This window comes from Accipiter gentilis, chromosome 4 (assembly GCF_929443795.1).
Source record: "Accipiter gentilis chromosome 4, bAccGen1.1, whole genome shotgun sequence".
NCBI classification, from domain to species: domain Eukaryota; kingdom Metazoa; phylum Chordata; class Aves; order Accipitriformes; family Accipitridae; genus Astur; species Astur gentilis.
The window spans coordinates 25648415-25672114 of NC_064883.1; the positions used below are offsets into that span (position 1 = coordinate 25648415).

Genomic DNA, 23700 nt, shown 5'->3' on the forward strand with positions numbered 1-23700 from the left:
TTAACAAGTAAAACTTGTTGCTTCTGGTGTGTTTGTTTTGTTTATTCACTGAGTTGTACGGATGAAATTATGACCTCAGTTTTGTAACTTTTTTGTCTGATCATAAAATATCACTAATTTTTAAGTAAATCCTGTTCATTCTTGTTTTGTGTTGTATAGATGGAGTTTGGTAATGTTGGTAAAATGTTTTGAAAATAAAACCTGCTCTATATCATTGCTGTGTAACATAATTACTGCACATTCATATCAAAATTGGAATAGTAATCTTTATTTACAGCTATTTTTGCTACTAAAAACCTGTTTCACAATGGAATGAAAGTGAAAGCTATGGTATTTTCCTGTTCTTACTGAAGAGGATTATTAGTGAATGCAGTAACATAACACTGAAATGAAAACCATACACTTTACTTTTATGAGGAGGGAAGGGCACTTTGAGTCAATCTCTTGTTGGTAATTCTACAGAAGTTTTAAGGCCATGGTTGTCTTAGTTTCCTGCTGTTCTGGGCTGTAAAGCCCTTACAGGCTCCCTGTTGTTCTAAAACAGCTTGTCACTGCAAATCAGCTTAGCCAACCAATTAATAAATCCTTTCAAACATATTGCATTCACACTAATTAAGGGGTTGGGGTTTTTTTCCCCTTTACCATTCAGATTCCTCAGGTTTCAAGTTTAAGCTGTGAAGTGCAAACAACAATTCAACATTCAGTGCAGATCACGCACTGCAGGAAGAGGAGATGTGTTTTCTGACCAAGCATCCAGCTCTTGGCGTGGTATGTTCTGCTTTCATATTCAGCGTGCTCATTGCTGAAGGACAGCCTGGGGAAGAGCATGGGCAGGATGGCAGCTATGCTCCCAGCCGAGGCTATCTGATGGAAGTTTTACGCGTTCTTTCAGCTGACAACACTGAGCTCCACATGAACCACTCACGAGAACTGGTCAAAATGTTACTGGAGAGAGCTGAGTGCCCACAGCGGATTTATGGCATGCAAGAGGATTGTAATCTGGTTAGTGCTTCAATTAATGAGGGATATCTTTACAGGATTGTCAGTGAGTTTTAAAATTATTTATTAGAGTGATACTCTCCTGAATACAAAACCTAAACATGTAAAGGGCTTGTTGTTGCATCAAAAAAATTGTCCCTGTTTTAGTTGTTTCATTCTGAATTATTTATATTTATTGTTTAAGCTCATGAAGAGATATTCAAAACATGACAGGCATTGCTTAAAAATGCCATGCTTCAGTCGTGTGACAGTAATAATTTTTCTTTGAAAGTTGTCAAGTGTTTATTTTCCAACAAAGATTTTTCTACTTTACCCTGATCTAACTATAAAAGCATGAGCTTGAATTTGGATCGCAGAGGATTTCCACTGTGGCAAGACATCGGTGAAAATTGAGGACCAGTTCTGCCACTTTTTTTTTTTGTTCTGGATTTTAGTTCATAAAAATAAAACCCAGACAGGATTGTCTCAGATTTATGTGCTGCTTCACTGAAATATTCAAGTTTTAGGGGAGGTTTTTGGTAACCGGTTCAGGTCAAGGAAAATCAAAGGCAGAACAATGAATCCACAAATCCAAATTGAAACTGGAAATAGTCCAAGGTACAGCGTCACAGAAGGTTTGTTTGTCTAGTTGAGTTGAGAATATTTTCAGAACCGATTCCTCATTTGACAAAGAGAGGAACTACAAGGTCATAGGTTTTGGTAGGACAGAGACAGTGGTAAGCGAGCAACTTAGCTGAAAGGGACTACAAAGGGCTTGGTCAGTCTTGGCTTTGATTAACGTTACTCCAGCTCTGGCATTGTTCAGTGACCTACATGCAGCAGAGTGTCACTTTACATCAGAATTATGAGGATGGTCATAAAGGTGAATGCTTTCACAGTATACTATTCTTGGCAATGTGCCAAGCCAATGAAACAGAGGTCTTTTTCTCCTGTGCAGTAGACAGCTACTCACTTAATTGGCCCCTTCTGCAAACACTCCCATTTTTCATATAAGCCCCAATGTGAAATCTCATACATAAATAATGTAGGGGCCTGTTATTCCCTAAATGGGTAATTTTTATGAAGGAGATGATTGTGTAGTTTTTCTCTTTGCACTTATAGGCAATGGATACGTACCAGATGTGGACCCAGATCAACAGCTGAGAATGTATTAAACAGTAATGGGTACAGAGTCCTCCTAAACTTCACAAAACAGGGGTCTAGGCTTTCTTTTCTCCCTCTTTGTTTTGCTTCTCTGGATTGCTGTATTTTTTCTTGTATTTGTGGAGAGCATGCCCGCTGCGCCCTTGGATGGAAGAAATCTAAGTGAAACTTAGCTGGGGCTTACTTTGGTCAGGACTTCCACTCTGTTTAGGCTTTGTCTTGGAAATTTCCTGTGGGAAGAACTTGAGTACTTTCACTATTTTCAGTACTTCTCTGTGTTGGCTGTGTCAGTAACACCGCACACATCCTACGCTGCCAGTGCCACATGAAGTCCGTTGTCTATAGAAAATCCATGAAAGAGAGACAGCATCTTCAGTCACATGCAGCCCACAGCCCACTGTGCTGAAATCTTCCAAGATGATTTAACAAGATTTGGTAAACCAAGATAGCAAAAACTGTGCAAGAAGCAGTATCCTTCAAGACGGTCAAAATTTGAAACAGAATGCCCGACCTTAGCTTGGCATTTTTTTTCCCATATTTGTAGGGAATAACTAATTGATTTCAGGCTCAACTTTCCCTTCTATATCCAGGATTCCAGTCACAGAATCACAGAACAGCCCAGGTTGGAAGGGACCTGTAAAGATCATCTGGTCCAACCTTTCACATGACTTTCTTTTCAGATTTTTTTTTTTTTCTTTTTTAATAATGTCTCTAATGAGTATTTAAAAGCAGTGAAGTTTAACAGTTTTTTAGAACCTTTTTTGGTTCGTTGTTACATATTGGCCCCAAGACTCTTTGGGCAGGGGCTGGCAGCTATTGAATGGCATCTCACACTGCTTTATCTCCTAAGCACACAAAAGTAATATATTTCTTGCAGTGATAAGATAATTTTTGCTAACTTCTGGCCTCTTAAACAAAAGAAACTCAGTGTTCAGTGGCCAGGTTCAAAGTTGGCCTCTTTTTCATAGTAAATACACATTTCTAAACCAAGGCCATGGAGATGGTTATGCCTTAAAATATTAGTAATAGCAAAATAACCAGTGATGAACCAATTTATATTCTCTTGATACCTCTTCAAGGGTCACTCTCTATGGGTTACCCATATAATATGGAGTAGCTGCATCTTTTACAACACACCTGCTTCCTTCCAATTTCCTTTTCAGTCATCTTCCTTGCAAGAGCAAAACAACAGCCTGGCTGATTACAATTTATCCTCACTGGGTTTTGAAATGGTACAGAAGTCCTTGAAAACCTTCCACTACATGCAGTATGTTTATTGTATTACTATTGAGTGTTTGAAAAGGCTGGCTGACTAACTTGAGGTCTTTTGGGACAGAAAACAGAATAGCTATATTCCTCCTAGCCCAAATACTAATGCTCAGAAACATGCATTTGAAAAGAATTATATATCTTGATACAATTTAGGCAGGGCACAGTGGATCATTCTGTAATCTAGTTTATTTACAGGTATAAATATCTAATTTGGCAATTACCATCCACAGTTCTCTTTTTTTTTTAGACAGTATTTGTGAGAATTTTTCTTAGAATTATTTCTGTTAAAAAGCATCAGCTCTCTCAGTTCCTCCACGGAACATTGGCTTCTGAACGTGACAACGTGTATTTGATTCTACTCAGCTTCTGTGTAGGAAAATGAATGAACATACAAGGTGAGCCACACCGACCAACATATCGTGCTCATAGACGCAAACAATTTAGTTTGACAAACTAGGTTCTGTCTGGCTTCATGAATTTATTAGAGTGCAGTTTTGATCCTCCCATAGTATGTTCATGTGTGGTAGTTTCCTCTCTGAAATGTACAGTCTGGCTGCTCTACCGTAATAGTTGAGATTAGCTGACATGGCTATAACATGCTTGGAAAGGAGCCAGTTGGAAAAAAACAGCTGCACAATGAATGACAACAGCTACAGGATCTCTTCAAGAAAGATTCTTTATTCTGCAATTCAGTATCTTATTTCCCATAGCCTGACATAGAGCTCTATTAGTATTCTGGTCTAATTTTAAAGACTGACTTTTGCTTGAGCTGGCAAAAGTTTCTAGAAAGTGTCTTTGTATCAAGAAAAATGGAGGGGTTTTTATATATATATATATATATATGTATTAAAAAAATCTGTGCTCAGATAGAATGCCTGCACAGGGTGAGTATATGATTTCAGTCCCTCTTGAAATGCATTCGGAGGACTAAATGGTGTTGAAGACCTTGTGCTGGCTCTACACACTGGGCTGAATTGTTCCAGTTTACAGAATTAACTGAGAAAAAATAAAAATAGCTGTATGATTGCAGGGTCAATTAAGTCTCTTAACACTGCATTAAATATGATATAACTTCTGTTTACATATCCTGAATTAACTACAGTCCAGATACAGTCTTTGTCTTGTAGTATAAACACATATAGAATGCATGGGTGAAAATATGAATAGCCCTAGCCCTTATTAATATGTTTATAACCAGAAATATAATCTGTTGAAGCCAGTGGAAGACTTTCAGTTCTCTACAATGATTGATCAGATTTAGTCCTGTTTTGTAGTAAATCTTAAATCCCTTGAATACTTGACATTTCTTAAAACCAGAAGGGGGTCTGGAAAAAAACACGGTGTGATCTTGCAGCCATAGAACTGCAATGAATTAACTGCATCCTCCTCCTGCCATTCTATCAGCCTGCATCTGTGTAGGCATGGGTTTGATCCCTTAAGTATAAGAGTTGAATTCTGTTCTCCTCTCTAATTGTATTTGCAGATGACTGGCAATGTGTGACTTGAATTGAATTTCCATTTATTTTTATGTTTTCACAGTGCCTTGAACCAGAGGCTTTGTTACTAATAGCTGGTGGAGATTTAGAAGACCATCTCAGCGAAGAAGTATTTGAGAGAATTTCTCTTATTCTTCTGTACTACATTCTTCATCATAGAGATGTGTGTTCTTCAGAACTCAGCTTGAATAATAAGGATTATAAATTTTACCTGCAGAGTATGCTTAGTTTAAGACATGATGAAGACTGTTATTATTTTTCACGGAATGAAACTGAAGATACTTTGGCTGCAGTAAGACAACATTTTAAAACTTCTGAAACCCAGGTAAAGAAAACATAAGTAAAAATAACTTCATATTTGTTAGTGATATAATGCCTTTAAGCTAGTTCAGACATTGTGTCAGTATCATGGTCCCCCAAAAAACTGGTAAATAACAGTGTGAGAGCACAGGCTGAACACTGGTCTTTTGTTGTATGTGCTGTTTAATACTAGCCTTCTCCTTGACTTGCTTTTGGCATGTGCTACCTAGCACTTCCAGAGTCCGCTGGGACATGGTTGGGGAGATAGTACATATTAGGGACCATTCCTAATAGGTAATTTAGATGCAGTTGCTCTGCTTAGGGCACATGGAAGAGAGCATAGCTGTGTGGATGCAAGACCTTATGCTTCACTTCAAGGACAGAAAATACTTTCTCATCTCTTGTATTTACTACTGTAGATATACTAGCAGTGATTGTATTTAAATGGTATAAAGCAGAACAGCTCCAAAACTGATCTGGCTGTATAGCAGAGATGATGAATCATTTTGCCGTGATGAAATCCTTGCCAGGGCCTGCACTTCCATGTCCATCCAAAGCAGGGTGGAATAAGGAATCTGTCCGAAGATAGGATGGTTTCCTTCAGCTGGGACACATGCATTTGTGATTAATTATCTACCAGCACGAGTATGCCTTGTAGAAAGACTGATATAGATAAGCTTAAATTTAAAGTTTAAAAAATAAAAAAGCATACTAAGTATATTCAGCTGAAGACATCCTTTCTAAGTCGGGAAATATGCAGTGAATTTTCTCACCACTGTTTATCATTCCTTACCTCAAGTAGGGTCTATAAAATAATAGAATAATATTCTAGAGTTCACAATCAAAAGAAAAACTTTTTTCCTTGTAATGGACAATAAAATAAGTTTTTCCCAGATTTGATAACTTCTAAAGTACAGGTTGACCTCCTGTGAAAAGCCCCTTAGAACTGTTTGTAATATACAGTTAAATTTGGTTTATTGCAAAGTTTGAATTTGCCCTTTTCTTTTTCATTTCATTAGATTTTAATTTACACCATACTGTAGTAGAGTTTCCTACGCAAACAGAAGATGGCTAGGAGTCCTGGCTGTGCAGCAGGATGTTGAGGGCCTCCAGTTCCTCTTTCTGTGTTCTTTGTGTAATCGTTTCCCATCATAAATTATTCATTGACCAGTACTTTTGGTTCTGAGTCTTGGTGAACGTGCTGATTTCCAAGAACTCCAATGGTATCTGGGCAACTGTAAAGAGGCATCGGTGGGTATTTGGCATGTCAAGATAGAATAACAATCCATAAAGTGCTTTACTGTGTGGTCTGTTCGTTTATGCTGGCAGTATAATCAGTTGTCAAGCCTTTTCAGTAACTGAGACTTCACTGCTCACTGACACGGGGGGAAAACAGGGGGTTTTTTATGAAAGATACTCAGAACATTATAGACTATCTAATGCTTAGAATGACAACACTTGAGTTATGGAAAATGGCTGATGATGCAGGGTAGTAATAGAAGAAAAGCATTTTTAGTGGCTCTTTATATGTTTTGGTTTCACAGAAAATATCTTCTTCTCAGTCATAATTATTAATCTTATTCAAATAATATATTATTTGAAATGAGGGATGAAATTTTGGGTTGTGGAAATTTAAATGTATAATAGATGGACAGGAGAAGAAATGCCAGCCTCCTCTCTGCAGTGTTTAAGGCATATATAGAGAGATAAGTAGGTATAAAATAAATTATTACTGTACTGGCTCACCTAGTTGACTTTTCAATTTAGTTAATATCGGCTACAGGCAAATGAACTTAAATAATTTTTGCCAATTTTTTTTTGTTTCTTTCAAACCCCAAGCGTTTGCAGTGAAAATAAACAAGAAAGGCAGAAATGGAAGAAAACAGGGATAAGTTTCCAGGTAACTGAGAGAGCTGTACCCTGCTCCCTCACTTCAGACCTGCACACATCCACACACATGGGTATACACGACTGCCTACTGCTCCTGTTTGGTCACCCAGCAGGGAAGTCACCCTTTATCTGCAGAATTATATCTTTCCATATTGTCCCCAGGTAAATGCCCCATAACAAATTTTGGATTCCATTTAATAGATAGGGAACTAAAAACATTAAGAGAGTTCTTTCTGAAGTTTGAGATAAAGAGTTAAAGTCTGTATTATCTGAGTCAATTTCTTGTGCCTTAACAAAAATTCCTCCCTTTTCTGCCACTTTCTGGAAGTAGATATAGATGCAGTTGAGGAGGACACAGGAATAATAGCAACAGCATGAAAATAACACTAAGGAATGAAGGACTGTACTTCTTCCCCATCAGACACTGAGTAAAATTTCAGGTTTTTTATTCTATGGCTGTTCTCCTGGAAATGTCCGCTGTTTTGCATTTGCTGTCCTGCTGTCAATTAGAGCTTTAATCTTAGTATTTTTTCTACTTTGGCTGTCTGGGGAAGTGTTATCTCATTTCTCCTCCTGTCACTCTGATTATTTAAATATAGGTGACCAGGGTTGTCTTCATGCTGTTTTCTCCTGATTTCAGTGTGTCGATGTGAGTATTCTGGAGAAAAATGCTGATATAATGGACAGAGATGGTGCTGATGAAAACACTCTTCCACGCCTGGCTGCTTTAATCATTACTCTGGCTCTCCAAGGAGTCTGTATGGGGAAAGCAAGTTTGCCCTCCCCTGAATTCTTTATAAAATATATTTTCAGTTCTCTAAACAGTACCACTGAGCTCCAAGTGACAGGTAAGCTATTTATTCATCTCTAGTTAACTTTTGCAACACACATTTGACGTAAACTATCTTTAAGTGCCTAAAGGACTTACTGTACTTCATTTTAGATGTAAATGCCATTTCATTTTAGAGCTGTTAAGTAGTCTCTTCTAAATTTAAAAACAAGATTGGAAAGTAAACTCCTTATTTTGATAATTCTCTGAGAGTTATAAAACAAATTATTACTGAGATTATTAAATGTGTGCCATCACATTAATTTATTACTTAATTACTACCCAAAAAGAGCTCTGAGAGTGGCAATCTAGCTGTGAGGGTACAGTTCACTGGGGCCTCATTTACATTGCTTCTTTATGCAGATCTTTATACCCTGCAAGACTCATTTAGGGGTAGATGGGATAATTCATGTATGGTAGCCAGATTAGGCACCTTAGTCACTTATACCTCAGTGTAGATGTACCCCCAGCAGAGATGAAATAGATACAGGCCACTCTGTTTTGACCAAATGCTCTCTGATACCTGCCTGCTGTACCTGAAAACATCTTTGTGGTTTGCGCTTCCCTACCCACCTTCTTAGTACCTAGTCAGTGAGTCTGGAATATGCAAAGTTCATTTTCTTCAAGAGCTCTGTTACTAGACGTATCAGAAATGCTACTTAACCATGAATAAATACAAGTATAGGAGAGTTCTGAGTGGTCCAAAAATTGAAAAAAAGAATAGAAAACACAAGTGTTGAGCTCTCAGCAGCTGCTGTTATGTTCTGTAAAAGACTCTGCATGCGTAGCAATTTAAGAAGCTAAACCATCAACTCAGGGGCCTACTATAGATTTAGAAAGTTATTATAAAAGACATCTACTTTTCCCTGTTTGTGGTAACTGAGAATAGCAACACTTTACAAGCTTTTCAAAGCACTTTTAAAAAGTTACATTAAGTATGGGTTAAAACAGCTTAAAAATTTGAATTAAGCACAGGTAAAAACATTTTTACCACTCTTAGGTTACACAGAAGTACACTGAATCGCAGAAGTGAATAATTAAAAGAAGAACAAAAGCCTCAACCCTAAACTTGGACTCCTAGACTGTTCTTGCATAAACTGGTTTTGCAGCAAAACCCTTCCTTTAAATTTGCTAAGCCAGATCTTCTAAAATAATAGACTCACAAGAATGGATGGAGCCATCTGGGCACAGTGCTACTAAATAGCTATATATGGTGAAATCCAGGTGTCAGTGAAGACCATAGCAAGACCTTATGGTTGGTGGAGTTAGGGTGTCATTGAGAGAAACAAAAATTTAGTCTTAATCAGTTTGTTACGGTCTAAGTATATTTTAAGCCTAAGCTAATTAAATTGTCCCTTTAAATTTATTTAAGTACTTAATAGTAACTGCAGGAAAGGGCAAGGAACTGGCAGCATGGAAAAAAAAGCCGGAGTTGACTACATTTAGAAAACAAATCTAGATTCAGCTCTGTTCAGATCTGTTTGCTCAAGACAAAGAAAACAGACAAACAACTTATCACAAGCCTTTTTGTAAGATTTACCATTAAGATTATTCCATTTGCTTTTTCTGAATAACACCATTAAAAAATAAAGCATTATCTCATGGAAACATTCTTAATCTCATTGATCTAAATGCCTTTGAAATTAATTTGTGGCCTGCTTTTGTTTCAAATGGACAAACTCAGGTTTACAGAAACTATCACTATGGCTTCATCTTGAAAATGCAGGGGTGAAGGAAGGTGATAAGTAAGACCAGCTAGAGCACGCCTCCTCCTATAACCAAGCATTTATTTCATTAGCAGGCACACCCACTGCACTCAAGCTGTGTCATGGGATACATCCCTGCATTGTCTCAGGTTTGGATTAGGGCTCCCTCCTTCCTACTTCAGTGCTGTAAACAGGCATGCTTCCAGATTCACCACAGGAGAGAGAAAATCTGCTGCCCCATGTTCCACTTCTGGAGTGCGAAGGGCAGCATAGCATCCCGAGGATTGCTTTCAGGACACCCGATAAAGGATCTGTCTTTCTGGACTACCCTGGCCATGGTGTCTTAGCATGGTGTTACATTTACACAGGAAAATTTTAAGAACAGGGAAGCTATTTAGCAGTAGTTTGTAGATAACTTTGGCAGACTTCAATGATTAAATGGAAGATAAATTGCCTTTCTGTCACATCTGTTTTCCTCTGAGATAGTCATAGGCAAAGCATCTGAGTGTGGTACTGTAAAGAAGGAAAGGCTGAGTACATAGGTGTCTTGAACTTCTAGAGCTATTAAGCGGAAATTCCCTACAGTACCAAACTGGAGAGAGAAAAAAGTATTAAAATGAGCTTGAATTAATGTTACAACTAACAAAATTTTAACAATTACTTTTGGTTTTATCTTTTTAAGTGTGTATTTTCCCATGGTAACATATCTGTTTTCTAATGAATTACTAGAACTAGAACAACTACTAAATGTGCTCGCAGCCAAAAAGACCTGCACTGTAAATGGACAATTCCACAGTCACAAAAGACAACGTTATAGTATGGCAATCGGAGATATTGGAACCAGAAATATCCTAGTCAAAGGAAACCATACAAAAGGAGACTATCTGAAAGGTTATTTTGAAGATCGTGAAAGGAGCACAGATTGGGACCAGGTTAATTTCTTCTATGTTGTTGTAGTATTGGTTACAGAATTTCAGTAATAAAAGTTCAAATTGGTTTGCAAACACTACATTATTTCTGAGGTAAAATTTATTAGTTTCAAAAACTCATGTAGATACTGATTAAAATATATTTTTATACAGTTATGTTTGTTTAAATATTAATTGCGGGAAGAACTTTATGGATGTTGAATGTGTGATTAAAGTAGCTGGGAGGGGCTAACAGAATGGCTAGTGTTCTATGGAATCAGGTGTTTCTTCAAGAAACAGAGGACTGTAGTACCATGTCTTCAATGCTTTCACACATTTATTAGAGATTTCTTGTGCTCCTATGTTGCAGAGCTTCTAGAGCCACTTAAGTGATCTTGCAGACAGAATGAGTTTTCGGTACTAAGGAAAAAAAAGTAAATTAAGGTTTCTGTGTAAGTTGTTTTTAAAAGGCTTCTGTAAACTGAAGATTGGGCATTTCCAAATGCTTTTAGTAGCCACCTATGGAGTCCAGAAGCCTCCTTTAGAAAGTATAGAGTCTATAGAACAGAACTTTAGCTACTACCCAGTATCCTCTTTGAGGGCTTTGAAGGACAGGGGCTCAATGCAGGTGATTTTATCCTTATCCTAAATATTTGAAAATAAATAAATTTTGTTTATCACAATGATTAAGATGGTAACTGACTTCCATCCTTTAGACTGGAAGACATTCCTTAGACAAAAAAGGAAACTTCGAAGTATATACCTTCTATATTTTTTGACATATATGTTCGAAATATATACTTCAAAGAATATGTTTCTATTGTTGTCAGTTCTTTACAATGTAAGTTAACTCAAAGACAATGTTTCTTCTCCATTTAGGAGAATAAGTGATGTGCAATTGACTTTTTCTGTGTGGTCATTTTATGGTGTGGAATTGAGACAAATGGCATCTGGTTAAATGCCATTCTGATAGATATTTATCTGTTTAATTTTATTGCATTTGGAATACAGACTCTATTAATATGTTTATTCCTTTCCAGCTGACCACAAGAGAATCATGCTGATCAGCATGGTGAGACATGTAATGGGGTCTGAAAATAATTTTAAATGAAGGTCATTTTAAATGTGCTTCATATTAATTTTAAATTATGAAGGACAGAAATCAGTAGTGATAACTATCTCTACAAGAAGTAAAATTGTTCTCCAGCAATAGAAGAATTTATAATTGAACTTCTGATACTGACTGTAACTCAAAAGTTCAGTGTGCAGGGGAGTTATCTGAGGCTTGGGAGTCAAACTGAGCCAAATATTCTGTACAGATGAAAAAAAATCACAAAGAAACATCTGGAGAAAAGATAATTTCTCTTCTGTATTATTTCCTGGTTTCTTGGGTTTATTCCATTCCTCTACTTTCTAGCTATGTCTATTTTCTTTGACATATAATTCCATTAGAATGCTTTGTGTTTCAGTGTTGTGTTGATAATTTTGTCTCCTGCTTTCTGCACAAACCTATGATAGCCATTGTGCTCCATTAGTAACAGATGCTGCTGCATATGAGTCATTGACTCATTTATGGCTTGTGTTTGCTAACTACATTAAGATCTGTAATTTGATTTTTAGATAGAAGTTATATTTTGAAACATTATCACAGAGAAAAGGTCACTGCTTTCTTTTTAAGTCATCATTGTCTCTACTGATTTTAAAAATGCATATAAAACAAGTAGCAGATGATCCAATAAGAGCAATAATATTAAGTTCCATTAAACTATCTCACAATATTGTATGTATTAATTTATTACTCCTCATTAAAGAAACATGGATTTTGGAAACAAAATCATCCATCCATCCATCCATCTGTGCATCCATCCATCCAGTTTTTCATATGAGAATATGCAAATTCTATTTACTTGTTTCTTCAATATCATCCTCCGGGAGTACACATATAGTTGCTTTACTAATGGAGACTTAGTGCTCTGCCTCTGCATGTTAAAAAGTTTAAAAGGCTAGGTCTTGCAACTGGAAAAGATGCAGGTCCTCATGCCTCAAGTCTTACAAAAACTTTTTACTAAATAAGCATTAAGAACTATTTTCTTTATGTGTGGGTGGACAGTTTATTTTCCAGATGAGATCTTCCTTTTGCATTTAAAATTCCTGATAACAAAATCACATTAAAATTCAGGTTCACAGTAATCCTGGACCTCATCTTGTCTATCCTAGTTCTCAAAACAGGCCAATGTCAAAGTCAGATCAAGTTTCACATGGCCGCGTCCAGTTGAATTCTGAATGTCTCCAAAGATGGAGATTCCATAGTCTTTCTGGGAAACCTGTACCAGTGCTTTATTGCCCTTGTTTTAATGGGGTTTTTTTGTTATAGCAAATTGGAATTTTCCCTCCTGCAACTAATACCTATCGACTCTCATCCTTTTGCTGTACCCCTCTGAGAAGACTCTGGCTCTATTTTCCCTATAGCCCCCATTAGATAGTTGAAGATTTAAGATACCCCCCAAACCTTCTCTTCTCCAAACTGAACAAACTCAGATCCCTCGGCCTCTTCCTGCACATCATGTCCTGCAGTTCCCTGGCCATCTTGGTGGCCCTCCATTGGCCTTCCCCCAATTTGCCAATGTCTTTCTTGTACTGCTGGTTATTAAGCTGGACATAGTCCAGATGTGGCCTCATATGTCCTGAGTAGAGGGCGATCATCTTTTTCCACTACCTGTTGGCTATATTCTTGCTAATGCAGCCCAGTATGCACTTAGCCTTCAGTGCCACAAGGGCACACTGGTGACTCATGTTCAAGTTGTCTGTGAGGACCCCAAGGGCTTTTTCTGTAAAGCTACCTTCCAGTCAGTTTTTCCTGGCCTTTATTGATGCATGGGGTTATTCTGTTTGAAGTGCAATAGATTTCTCTTCGCTGATCTTCATGAAGGTCTTGTCAGCCCATTTCTTTGGCTTGTCAAGATCCCTCTAAATAGCAGCCATGGCCATCAGCATATTGACTACTTGTTCCAGTTGGATTTCATCTGTGGATGTGATACAGTGCACTGTGTTCTGTCACTGAGGTCATTGGTGAAGGCATGAAATAATGTAAGACCCTGTACTGACCAGTGAGGCGTGCTGCTCATAACCAGCCACAAGCTAGACTTCCATCTTGATACCACTTGACGTTCCCTACTTCTGGAGTCAAAACCACTGACTAGAACAGGCAAACTGAAGGTCTTCTCCAATATGGTAGCTCCTGAATTGTCTTCGTGCTCTCCTTCTGCTTGGAGGCAGAACAGACTAGATCCAGGTGGCAAGATCACCTGTTATCCTGAAGACTTGAATGTGGTATTTAGAATGAATTTATCAGTGCTCAATTCATTCAGTTTCTTAGTGAGCTACAAGGCATATTTTACTTTACTAATGGATGAACAAAGGCAGGAAGGTATGGATTTTAATTGGGTTATTTAAAAGTAATGATAATTAGAATATTTTTATTTAAATAGTTTGTTTTGATTTGGATTTTTTTTTTTTTTTTTTTTCCAAAAGAAACCTAAGCTTCAGTGATTAGGAAAAGAATATTTAGGAATCCCTTGATTCTCAGATGCAGACTTCATTTAAATGAAAGAAACAAATATTATTTTTTAATTGATCACAACCAATCAGATGAGATTAAGAAATGAAGATTATTCCTTTAAGTAAAATAGCATATTTGATCTGGACTTCTTCTTTTTAGAAGTTCTTGCAGAAAGTGCCACTAGAATGGTTCTAATGCTAACTGCTCACTAGAATTTTATCCTGGAGATGAAAAACCAATTCTTCATTAAAATCTTTCAAAATATACATGTTCCCAAGAAAAATTCTTTTTTTTTGACAAAGAAACATTTCTAACAAGAATAAAAAGTAGTTGAAACTCTTAAGTAGCTCTAATAATACAATTTTTAAGTAATCTTTAGACCAAATTTAGACTACATAACAGCTAGTTTGCTGACCTTAAAGTGACATGCCATTGTTAAAAGAATTAAAAAAACCACAATTTAATTCCATATCTTAGTAAAGATGCAGCACAAGGACAAATTTCAGTACTGCCTTGATACAGGCAGTATCTTACATTAATAGCAATATTATTGTTGTTAATGCAGTCTTATATTAATAGCTAGGAATGTGATTTGTGTTAGCATTAAAATATTTTTGTTAACACATATGACAATAAAATGTTTAGAGATACTATTGTGTCAGATCCTCATGACGTTAACAGACTTCAATAGAAATTGTGCTACTTCATCCCAAAGGTTCTGATCTTTCTGAAATATATAGTAGTATCAAGTTTTAACTGGAAAACCAAAGAAGAATTTGAAGTAATTGAAGTAATTAAAGTAATTTAACCAGAAAAGAGTGTATGGAAAACAGTTTTTTTCCAGGCTGTATAAGCCTGTGTTCTTCTCAGATTCCATTTTTAACCTCAGCATTAAATGCAGGTATATGCAACATATTCAGTAACTGTGTATACTTTTCTACATAGGTTTGTTTCTCTGCCAATGAACTTGTGAAGATATTTTTTAAAAACAGTTCTTCCTCCATTTCTAAGGACCACTTCAAGCAAATCAGTCCAGCTATCATTCAGCAACTATTAAGTTGTTCATGTCAGCTTCCTAACTCCAAGCAGACAAAGCTTCCACCAACAACTTTGGAAAGTGAGTTGTGTTGTTATCAGTGAAGTATTGTGAAAATTCAGATAAAGCGATGCAGGGGCCTAACTTCTGGAGACATGTCATTCATTAATATATTTAAACCAAAACATGATGAGATTTATGCACTCTGTAATTTCATAGCATACCTGTCGGATAATAGTACTGTATTGAGAAGTGAGGGGATTCAATGGTCTCAATTTTATATTAGCATTCTATTTCAATGTGTAAAGTTTTAAGCTGCTTCTTCATTTCTTAGAGGGCTGCTTGATGTAGGCAGCAGATGAGCCATGACAGGTCCTTATCAGTGGGTTGCTGGGCAGTAATGACCTATTTTGTGAAATTTCCACCAGGTTTATACTGGAATCATTTCATTGCTCTTACATATAGCCTCAAGGTTATGTTAGTTGGCATTTTATACCACGATGTGGAAAACGCTTGATATAACTAAGTTCTGTGCTAGTTTTAAAATTGTTGCTAGTTTTTCACGTTGTGATATTTTACAGCAGAGAAGCTTTGGGGATACTACTGTGGGAAGATAAACAACAAGAAAACCAATCACACGGGCAGCAGGACTTGTGTGACAGAGCTGGAACAAGAACTGAGTTAGAGTATAATCAGATTGTTCCCAGTTGCAGTTGTAGCCCTCACATGCCACTGCTTCCAGGGGTTTCTGCCCCATCTGTTCTGCTGATTCAACTTCTCCTGTAACCAATCCCTAGTCCACCGTCTTGAAAAAAACCACCTGAATCTGACCTGACCTAAGGCCTTCTTAATCGACACTTAACTCGACACTGGTGAGGCCGCACCTCGAGTGCTGTGTTCAGTTTTGGGCCCCTCACTGCAGGAAGGACATTGAGGTGCTGGAGCGTGTCCAGAGAAGGGCAACCAAGTTGGTGAGGGGCCTGGGGCACAAGTCTTACGAGGAGCGGCTGAGGGAACTGGGGCTGTTTAGTCTGGAGAAAAGGAGGCTGAGGGGAGGAGATCTTATCGCTCTCTACAACTACCTGAAAGGAGGTTGTAGTGACGTGAGTGTTGGTCTCTTTTTCCCAAGTAACAAGCAATAGGACGAGAGGAAATGGCCTCAAGTTGCACCAGGGGAGGTTTAGATTAGATATTAGGAAAAATTCCTTTACTGAAAGGGTTGTCAGGCATTGGAACGGGCTGCCCAGGGAAATGGTGGTGTCACCATCCCTGGAGGTGTTTTAAAAACGTGTAGATGAGGCACTTCAGACATGGTTTAGTGGGCAGGGTGGTGTTGGGTTGATGGTTGGACTTGATCTTAAAGGTCTTTTCTAACCTAAACGGTTCTATGATTCTATGATTAATGTGTTTCCTGCTTTTGTTTTTACTTTAAACCAGTGATATCTGGAAAGTGGTTACAAACCTAGGTGTTCTGATGTATGTATTACAGGGCACATTAATTTCTGGTGGGGGATTTGAGAGCCAGGAGTGAGCAAAAAGGAATGGGCATCTAACCATAATCATCTGCATTTAGAGCAGCACTTTTAGGCTACAAATCAATGCCTTCAGTACCTTTATCCTAATATCTACGTGGCCAGCTCTAGATGACTAGATCTTTTAGGAGCTTATAAGCCTTCCCAACAAACTGCTGGCCAGCAATCCTTATGGAGCAGCACTTTCCACCTCTAAATTCTGTCTGTACTTTAAGCTACACATGTTAAGCAGCTTGTGGGAATGAGCTGAGCTATCAATCCATGGTGTACAAATTAATTGAACTATGAGTGTGAATTAAAAAACCAAGTTAGATAAGGGCATGGTGGAAACTCATGGACATCCAAGAATGATTATAGGAGAAAGAAACATACAGACTAGGAAGAATCATTATAGCTCCCCAGCAGGCAGCAATCCTTCTTTCTTATGTTATCTCTACTCTTTACCTGAACACCTTGCAGTCTTTACTGCTTTTATCTTTTCTATGCTACACACATATGCCCATTTTTCAGATGGGGAATCGAGGGACAAAGAAGGAAAGGAGCTTATCTAGTTCTTATGCAAGGTTCATGGCAAATTCACAGTTGAGTGAGATTTGCCCAAGTCTAAGGCCATCAGCCCGGTCAATGACATTTTAGTGATCTCATAAAGGTGAGAGATCTGTGTAGATGAGAAAAGCTGAACTATTCAAACACAGAATGGAATTAATAAGAGCTCTTTCTACAGCCCTTTCCCTGTGCTTTTTGGCAAAGGAAGGTTTCCATGACCACAGGGACACTGCTACTGGCTTGAGCCAGACAAAGGACTTTATGTTTGACCTATGTGTGACCTAGTGACCCGAGCATAGGCTCATTAATTTTATTCTCAGTTCTATTTTACTGACAGACTGTGCTGGTTTGGCTAAGTCACCAAGGCCTGACCTTCCATAAATATCTACTATACTCTTGTATTTGGATGTGCAGTCTGTGAAATTTACTGTCTGATTTTATGAGGTGCTGAACACTTGCAGTGCTATTAAAGTGTGAAACATTAAGTGACACTTTCGAATATTCTGGCATTAGTTCCTTTATGTCTGTTTCTCATCAGTGTTTTACCTCCATCATAAGACTTTCATGCAGATTAATCAGGATTCATGTTGTGCAAAAGATTGGAAATGTGAGCAGCATGTAACTCTGAAGAATTATAAGAGCAACCTTCTAAAAATCCCAGTAACCTGGGAAAAATAGGTTGGTGGTCCTGATGTAGTAACTAAAGAAGTCTATGTCCACAGCACATTTGTAAACATAATTTGGACCAAAAAGTTTATGCTTAAAATCTAAATTAGATGCCTACATTCATCTGAGGTTTTAGGCCTTGGTTTGTTTACTAAATACGATTTGGTTAATAATGTTGTCTGTAAAGATACACAGGTGTGGCATGTGAGGATACAGAATAACAAGCATAAATCTGTTAAGAGAGGGAAACAAATGCAGACCAGCATTCACTGTGCTTCTCTGTGTATCTCTAATCTGCACAGTCACAGTCTATTATAGCTCTTTAAGGTCTGAAATTCAGAAACATTAGACTGTATTACCTGTAAAGCCTGAAAAAAAATGAATGTTTTTAGGCTTCCAATTCTGTGAACTATATCACACATGACTAGAAAAATCTATGTGGCACAATGAATCATTTCTCCTCTGTCTGCTTGTACACAGCAGTGGCAAAACATAGCCTCAAAAGCAAATAGAAATACAAATACAAAACAAATATTCAAACACAAATACAAATATTGAATGATTAAAGGTGCCCTTGTTTTGTTTCATTTGTTTTTCCCTACAGAATATGGTTATAGCACTGTTGCTGTTTTACTTATTACTATTGGATCTATGTTTGGTACAACCCTCATTTTATTTAACTCCTGTCAAGAAATCTATACACTCATTTTACAGCTGTTTGTCGGTTTGGCTGTTGGGACCCTTTCTGGAGATGCATTGCTACATCTTATTCCTCAGGTAGGTAATGCACACCTTTGTTTTTAAAATATTGACACATACGCACACGCATGCACATAAATGCACACACACACAAAGTTTCATTTAAACCTGGCTAATGCTCATCTGCTTAAAAATAAAGCTTTCCATGAAATCTGTGAACTGACTACCCAGCATTCCAATTACATTTGTACTTTGTAGTTCAGAGAGAGATTCCAAGTAGTAAGAAGCAGAAATCAATGCATGATGAATCCAGAGAAAATAGGGTTCCTATCTTCACAAAAACTTCTCAGAAAACCCACAAGTCCTGTGCAAGCCAGGTTTCTAGATATGTATTAAACTCTTTCATGAGGCAGATTCTGTTATGCTTTTTAGGAGAAATTGTTCAAAGGTTGTATGAGGCATCCACAGTCCCTTCCACACATTGTTCCAGAGAACCAGGGGCTATCAGCCTAATTAATCCTGCTGCCTGGAACTGTAAGAAAATGAGTTCTATTATTTTTTCCTAAATTAATAAAATAAATTTTAAGCATAGGTGGCATGTAAAACAGAACCAAATTTTCCATTTCATTTATTTTTGATTGAGTCTCCTCTGATACTACACAACTGTTATGAGTAGACTTCAACTGGTCATTGAATCAGGGCTTCACACCTTCACTTGAGATTCTGGTCAAAATGTTCTTCGTACTGAATACCTCACCTCTGGAAGCAGAACTGGGAGAGTGGTTTAAGGAAGGCAGTTCTCGGTGATTGTCAGACAAATGCGTTTCTTTAGAAACGCCTCTCGAATGTGAAAATATTTTCCCTCACCGGTTTTAAGTGATGTATCCAGCAGCCTTTAAAGTGCCCACTTTCAGAGCAAAGAAGGGCTACCATGCTGTGCAGCTGGGGAAGAAATGGAAGCACACCCACCAGCAGAAAGCTTTATGGATTATTTTCATTGTGAAGTTTACATCTGAAGATGATAAAAGTAACTTTTTGGACTTTAAAGACAAATATACTCCAAACAAAATATACACCAAATATAATAAATATATATGTAAAGGGTAATTTCATAAAACTGTCTCTAAAAATAGTTATTTTCACTATTGAGAGATGATGAAGTGTAGCAGAGTCTCGTAATAATTCATTTTATCCATCTACTATTCAGCTGATTAGCTTGAAACACAATTTAAATTTGAAAGAGACAGCAAAAGAAAATTTTGAGAATAAATTGAATTAACACATTATGGATTACTGTAGCAAAAATTAAAAAATTGACATTTTAATTTTTTTTACTTTATCTCTTTCTTTTAGACTCTTGGTTTACATAAACATGAAGCACAAGAGGTAGAACATTTCTATGAGGGGAAAGAATATATTTGGAAACTTTTGGGAATAATTGGAGGAATTCATGGATTTTTTCTGATAGAAAAGTGTTTCTTTCTTTTGGTAACACCACGTGACCAGGTAAAGCTTTGTACAATTTATCCTTTAAAACATCTCTTTAATTTTGAGATTTTACAGTGCACAAAACGTTAAAATGATTGGAGAAAATAATTATCATTTGTATGAATTAAATGAAGCATTAAAAATTGCTTTCCAAAGTGCTCCTACCAGACTGACCTTCAGTTTCTATTTCGCTTTCCTCTGTGGATTTTGTATGCTTCATGAATGTGTTCCGTATATTTATAACTCAAGAAGGGAACAGTTAATTGAATGTGTTCTGTAAGCATACTTTCATGACTAGCACTGGAGCAGGTGAAGAGTAGGTATCCATATGAAATAGCAATGACAGTTGTTTACTCTAGGCTCTGTTTGAAGAGGAGGAAGACATAGATGTAAACACACGATATTATCAAGAACAATATCTTAAAATTTCCAAATTGTTTTTGACCCCTATCCCAATAGATTTGAAAATCTAATATGTATGTTGCAGTCAGTAGAACCCAATCTTATATTAATAATATCTCTTTGCTCACTGCCATGCTTACAGTAATTCTATTACTTTATTTCAGTGTGGCTGTTGCCTGAAAATATGATTATGCACAAGGATATAATGTAACACAAAGTGTGATGGCTCATTAAGTTTCTCAGCATGGGAGGCTATCTTAATGTCACTTAAGGAGGCTAAGCCTTTGCTTGTTCTGTTTTACAGAGAATGTTTAATGACTGGCCCGATTTAGACATGTAGCAATGAGTCCTTATTCCCACTATCTTTGAGTCAGCCATAAGAATATTATGTGAGATTAATAGAATGAGAATATTCTGACGATGGTGATGTTTTGTTTGTTTGGTAAGAAGTAGTCCTTTTTGTTACTTATTTGGAGAGAAGGGCTTTATCATCATCCCACAAATTTTTAAACTTGTTCTACTGAGAACTACATGAATTCTCAAAGTTAATTTTTATATCTATTTCAGCTTCAAATTTTAATCTTCAGTTTTAAAATATGATTTATCTGATTCACTTTTCAGGGTGTTTTTTTTTTTTAACCAAATAAGCATTAGGAAATGTTGATGCCAGCCAACAATCTTTTTCAATAGGCTTTGTTCTGAAAAAAATAATTCTTACAAATGCTAAACTTTCACAAAAGGCTGAGAAAGACTGCACCTGTGTTCATTGGGTTTCAGAACTAATTGCAAAGCATCTTCATTCAGCAGGGCCTTTCTTTAGTTAATGGGCACTGGGGACATTCCCATGATCTTCCAGTGGAATCTGAATTAAATGAACATTCAGGCAGAGGCAAATCTACTTCAACCATACAGTTGGTAGGTTACCAATATGACGTACTTCCCTGATTTTATATCCTTCTTTCTCTGTTCCTCAAAAAAATGAACCAAATTAATGTAATAAATCAGTATTATTTTTCAATCTTTATTGATTTGTCCTTTATTACATGACATGATTATCAGGAATCTCTGTATTTTGAATTTTATAATGAGCTTTTACAGAGATTTCAAAACCAGATTTTTACAATAACTTTTCTTAAGTGTGTATCAGATTGGTATAACAGTATACTTCCTGTACCACCTTTTGTTGATAAAATTCTTGAAGATTTTCCTCCTCCCTTCTTTTTAAAAATTTATCCTGTGTAAGGGTATAGTGTCCCATGGGAAAAACTTCAGGATGTTCTGCAGTGAGAGTTAAGTGCATAATTAGTGAACAGATGAAATCTTGGACTGTTCTTGGGTATTTTTCTACAGATTTGAAGAGTAACATAAACAAGGTGGATATCTGGGAATGGTGCTTACCTATAAGAAGTTACATAATTTTCTATTGGCCTGTGGAGGGTATCCAGACAGATATATCTTTGCAAACTAAATTGACTCATACCTTTTATCCTATTTTCTCTTTTTTCCAACAAATCTCTTCAGTTTATATGTAGTATCTAGATACATAGGTTCCTGGTTATTTAAATCAGAATCTCCGGAGATCTTCTGTAATGCGAACTCCATTTTACTAAAGCAGTCGTGATGGGTAAGAGCCTCATGAGCCACTGCTAATCTCTCAACCACACTTGGGAAACTCTCAATTAAATGCAGAGCAAACAGACGAGTGAAGAATATTTACTAATTTGTGAGCCACGTCATAGCTTCCTGTTTATGATAATGAACGACCCTGTCATTCCTCACAGCTGCAAGATCCCACTAAAGTTATGTATAGAACACATGAACTAGCCTGGCTTAGCTAGTTTGTACAAGAGCAGCCAATTTTTCAGAATCATGTGAGTAATAGTAAGACAAACACTGGTTGACTAAGAAAAGCTTATAAATCCTTCAGGTCACTGATTAGTCTTGCAGTTTTGACTCAGAGTTCAAAGGAGTGGCATGTGAATAAATATTATAAGAGAAGTGGAACAATTACTGGAATTCATATGATTGGCTGCAATCATGGGAATTAAAGGCTTTTATTTTTCCTTTAAAATGTAGAATTCAAAACCAAGCCCTTTCCCTTCCCTCCTCATGCTTCTACAGCACATATCCCACATCACAACCAAGCTAATACCAGCCAAGAAGCATATCCTGTTTTGCAGCCAGTACACATCTCTGCTATAGTTTCTGGAGTGGTGGCTGCTGTCCCTGACAAAGCACTCTTTTGTGCTGCTGTTGACTCTTCGCTGGCGGCCACAATACCTTTGATATGCTTTTGGGGCCAAAAAAAGAAAAGATAGTGATTATAAATTCAGTTTTTCTAGTTTCAAAGAAACAAGTTTTTTTGGCTTATCTCACCCTTGCACAAATTTCTAATAATTTCTCTAGTCAGAAAGAAAAGCCCCAGAGATGTAGGGGGAGAGAGAGATTCCTCATATTCTCCCTTCTCTTCCCACAGTTGCAGTTTCTGTTAATTAAACATTAGGGCTGACGCATCAAATTAACTCTCTAGGATAAGGGCAAAGATACTGTCTCTTTCTTCAGTTGAAATAAGGGTAAATTTCACTCATTGCAGTGGAGTGTACTCATGTGCTGCTATGCCCAGCCAGTGATGCCTGATGCCAAGACAAAGCCCTAACTAAAGGCCAAGGGGAAGGCACTGGAGCCTGTACCACCCTGAAGAAAAAAACCCTATACTTTGAAAGGCTTTGAAACCTACCTATGAACATGTTTTTTAGTCTTGTGTTTTCACACAGTAACTGTGAAGAACATGAACTCCAAAGAGACTCTGGTGTCTACCCTTTTTTCCTTGGAAATCCTACAGACACCCTATCCAGCAGGAAACTACAATCATCTGGTCATAGCAAAATCAAAAGACACAGTTTGAATTATCATGTTCTTTTTAGTTCTGCATTTGGCTGCGCTTTTTGTGTATTCAAGCAGAAACATTATTTTCTTGGGTTACAACAGTGCTTATGAATGTCTTTCTTCCTACCTGAATTAGACTGTAACCTTTTCTGGGCAAGGGAGATTTCTTTTTTTTGTGTTTCTGCAGTACCAATCACACTGCCAGTACTCAATAAATGATTCTAATGATATCTATGCAAATAACAGCGATTATCTTTAATTCAAAAAGCTTGAACTTATTTTCCTGTATTTATAGCAACAGCTGGAAGAGCCCTTTAACACTGATCTATTATCTTTGCTTTTA

At 37.1% G+C, this 23700-nt stretch overlaps 1 protein-coding gene across 2 annotated transcripts in view; it reads left to right on the forward strand.

The window, feature by feature from the left end:
• The first annotated feature begins 732 nt into the window (after window positions 1-732).
• SLC39A12 (solute carrier family 39 member 12) overlaps window positions 733-23700 on the forward strand; it is a 33827-nt gene continuing 10859 nt past the window's right edge. Inside the window, exons 1-7 of one of the 2 annotated variants that reach the window (XM_049799166.1) lie at window positions 733-1002; window positions 4954-5235; window positions 7741-7948; window positions 10365-10567; window positions 15048-15219; window positions 18487-18659; window positions 19935-20087. In XM_049799166.1, coding sequence (XP_049655123.1) covers window positions 733-1002; window positions 4954-5235; window positions 7741-7948; window positions 10365-10567; window positions 15048-15219; window positions 18487-18659; window positions 19935-20087 — 1461 coding nt within the window. Of the gene's footprint in view, window positions 1003-4953; window positions 5236-7740; window positions 7949-10364; window positions 10568-15047; window positions 15220-18486; window positions 18660-19934; window positions 20088-23700 lie in introns of those variants that run through there. The other variant, XM_049799167.1, reaches the window with a different exon arrangement.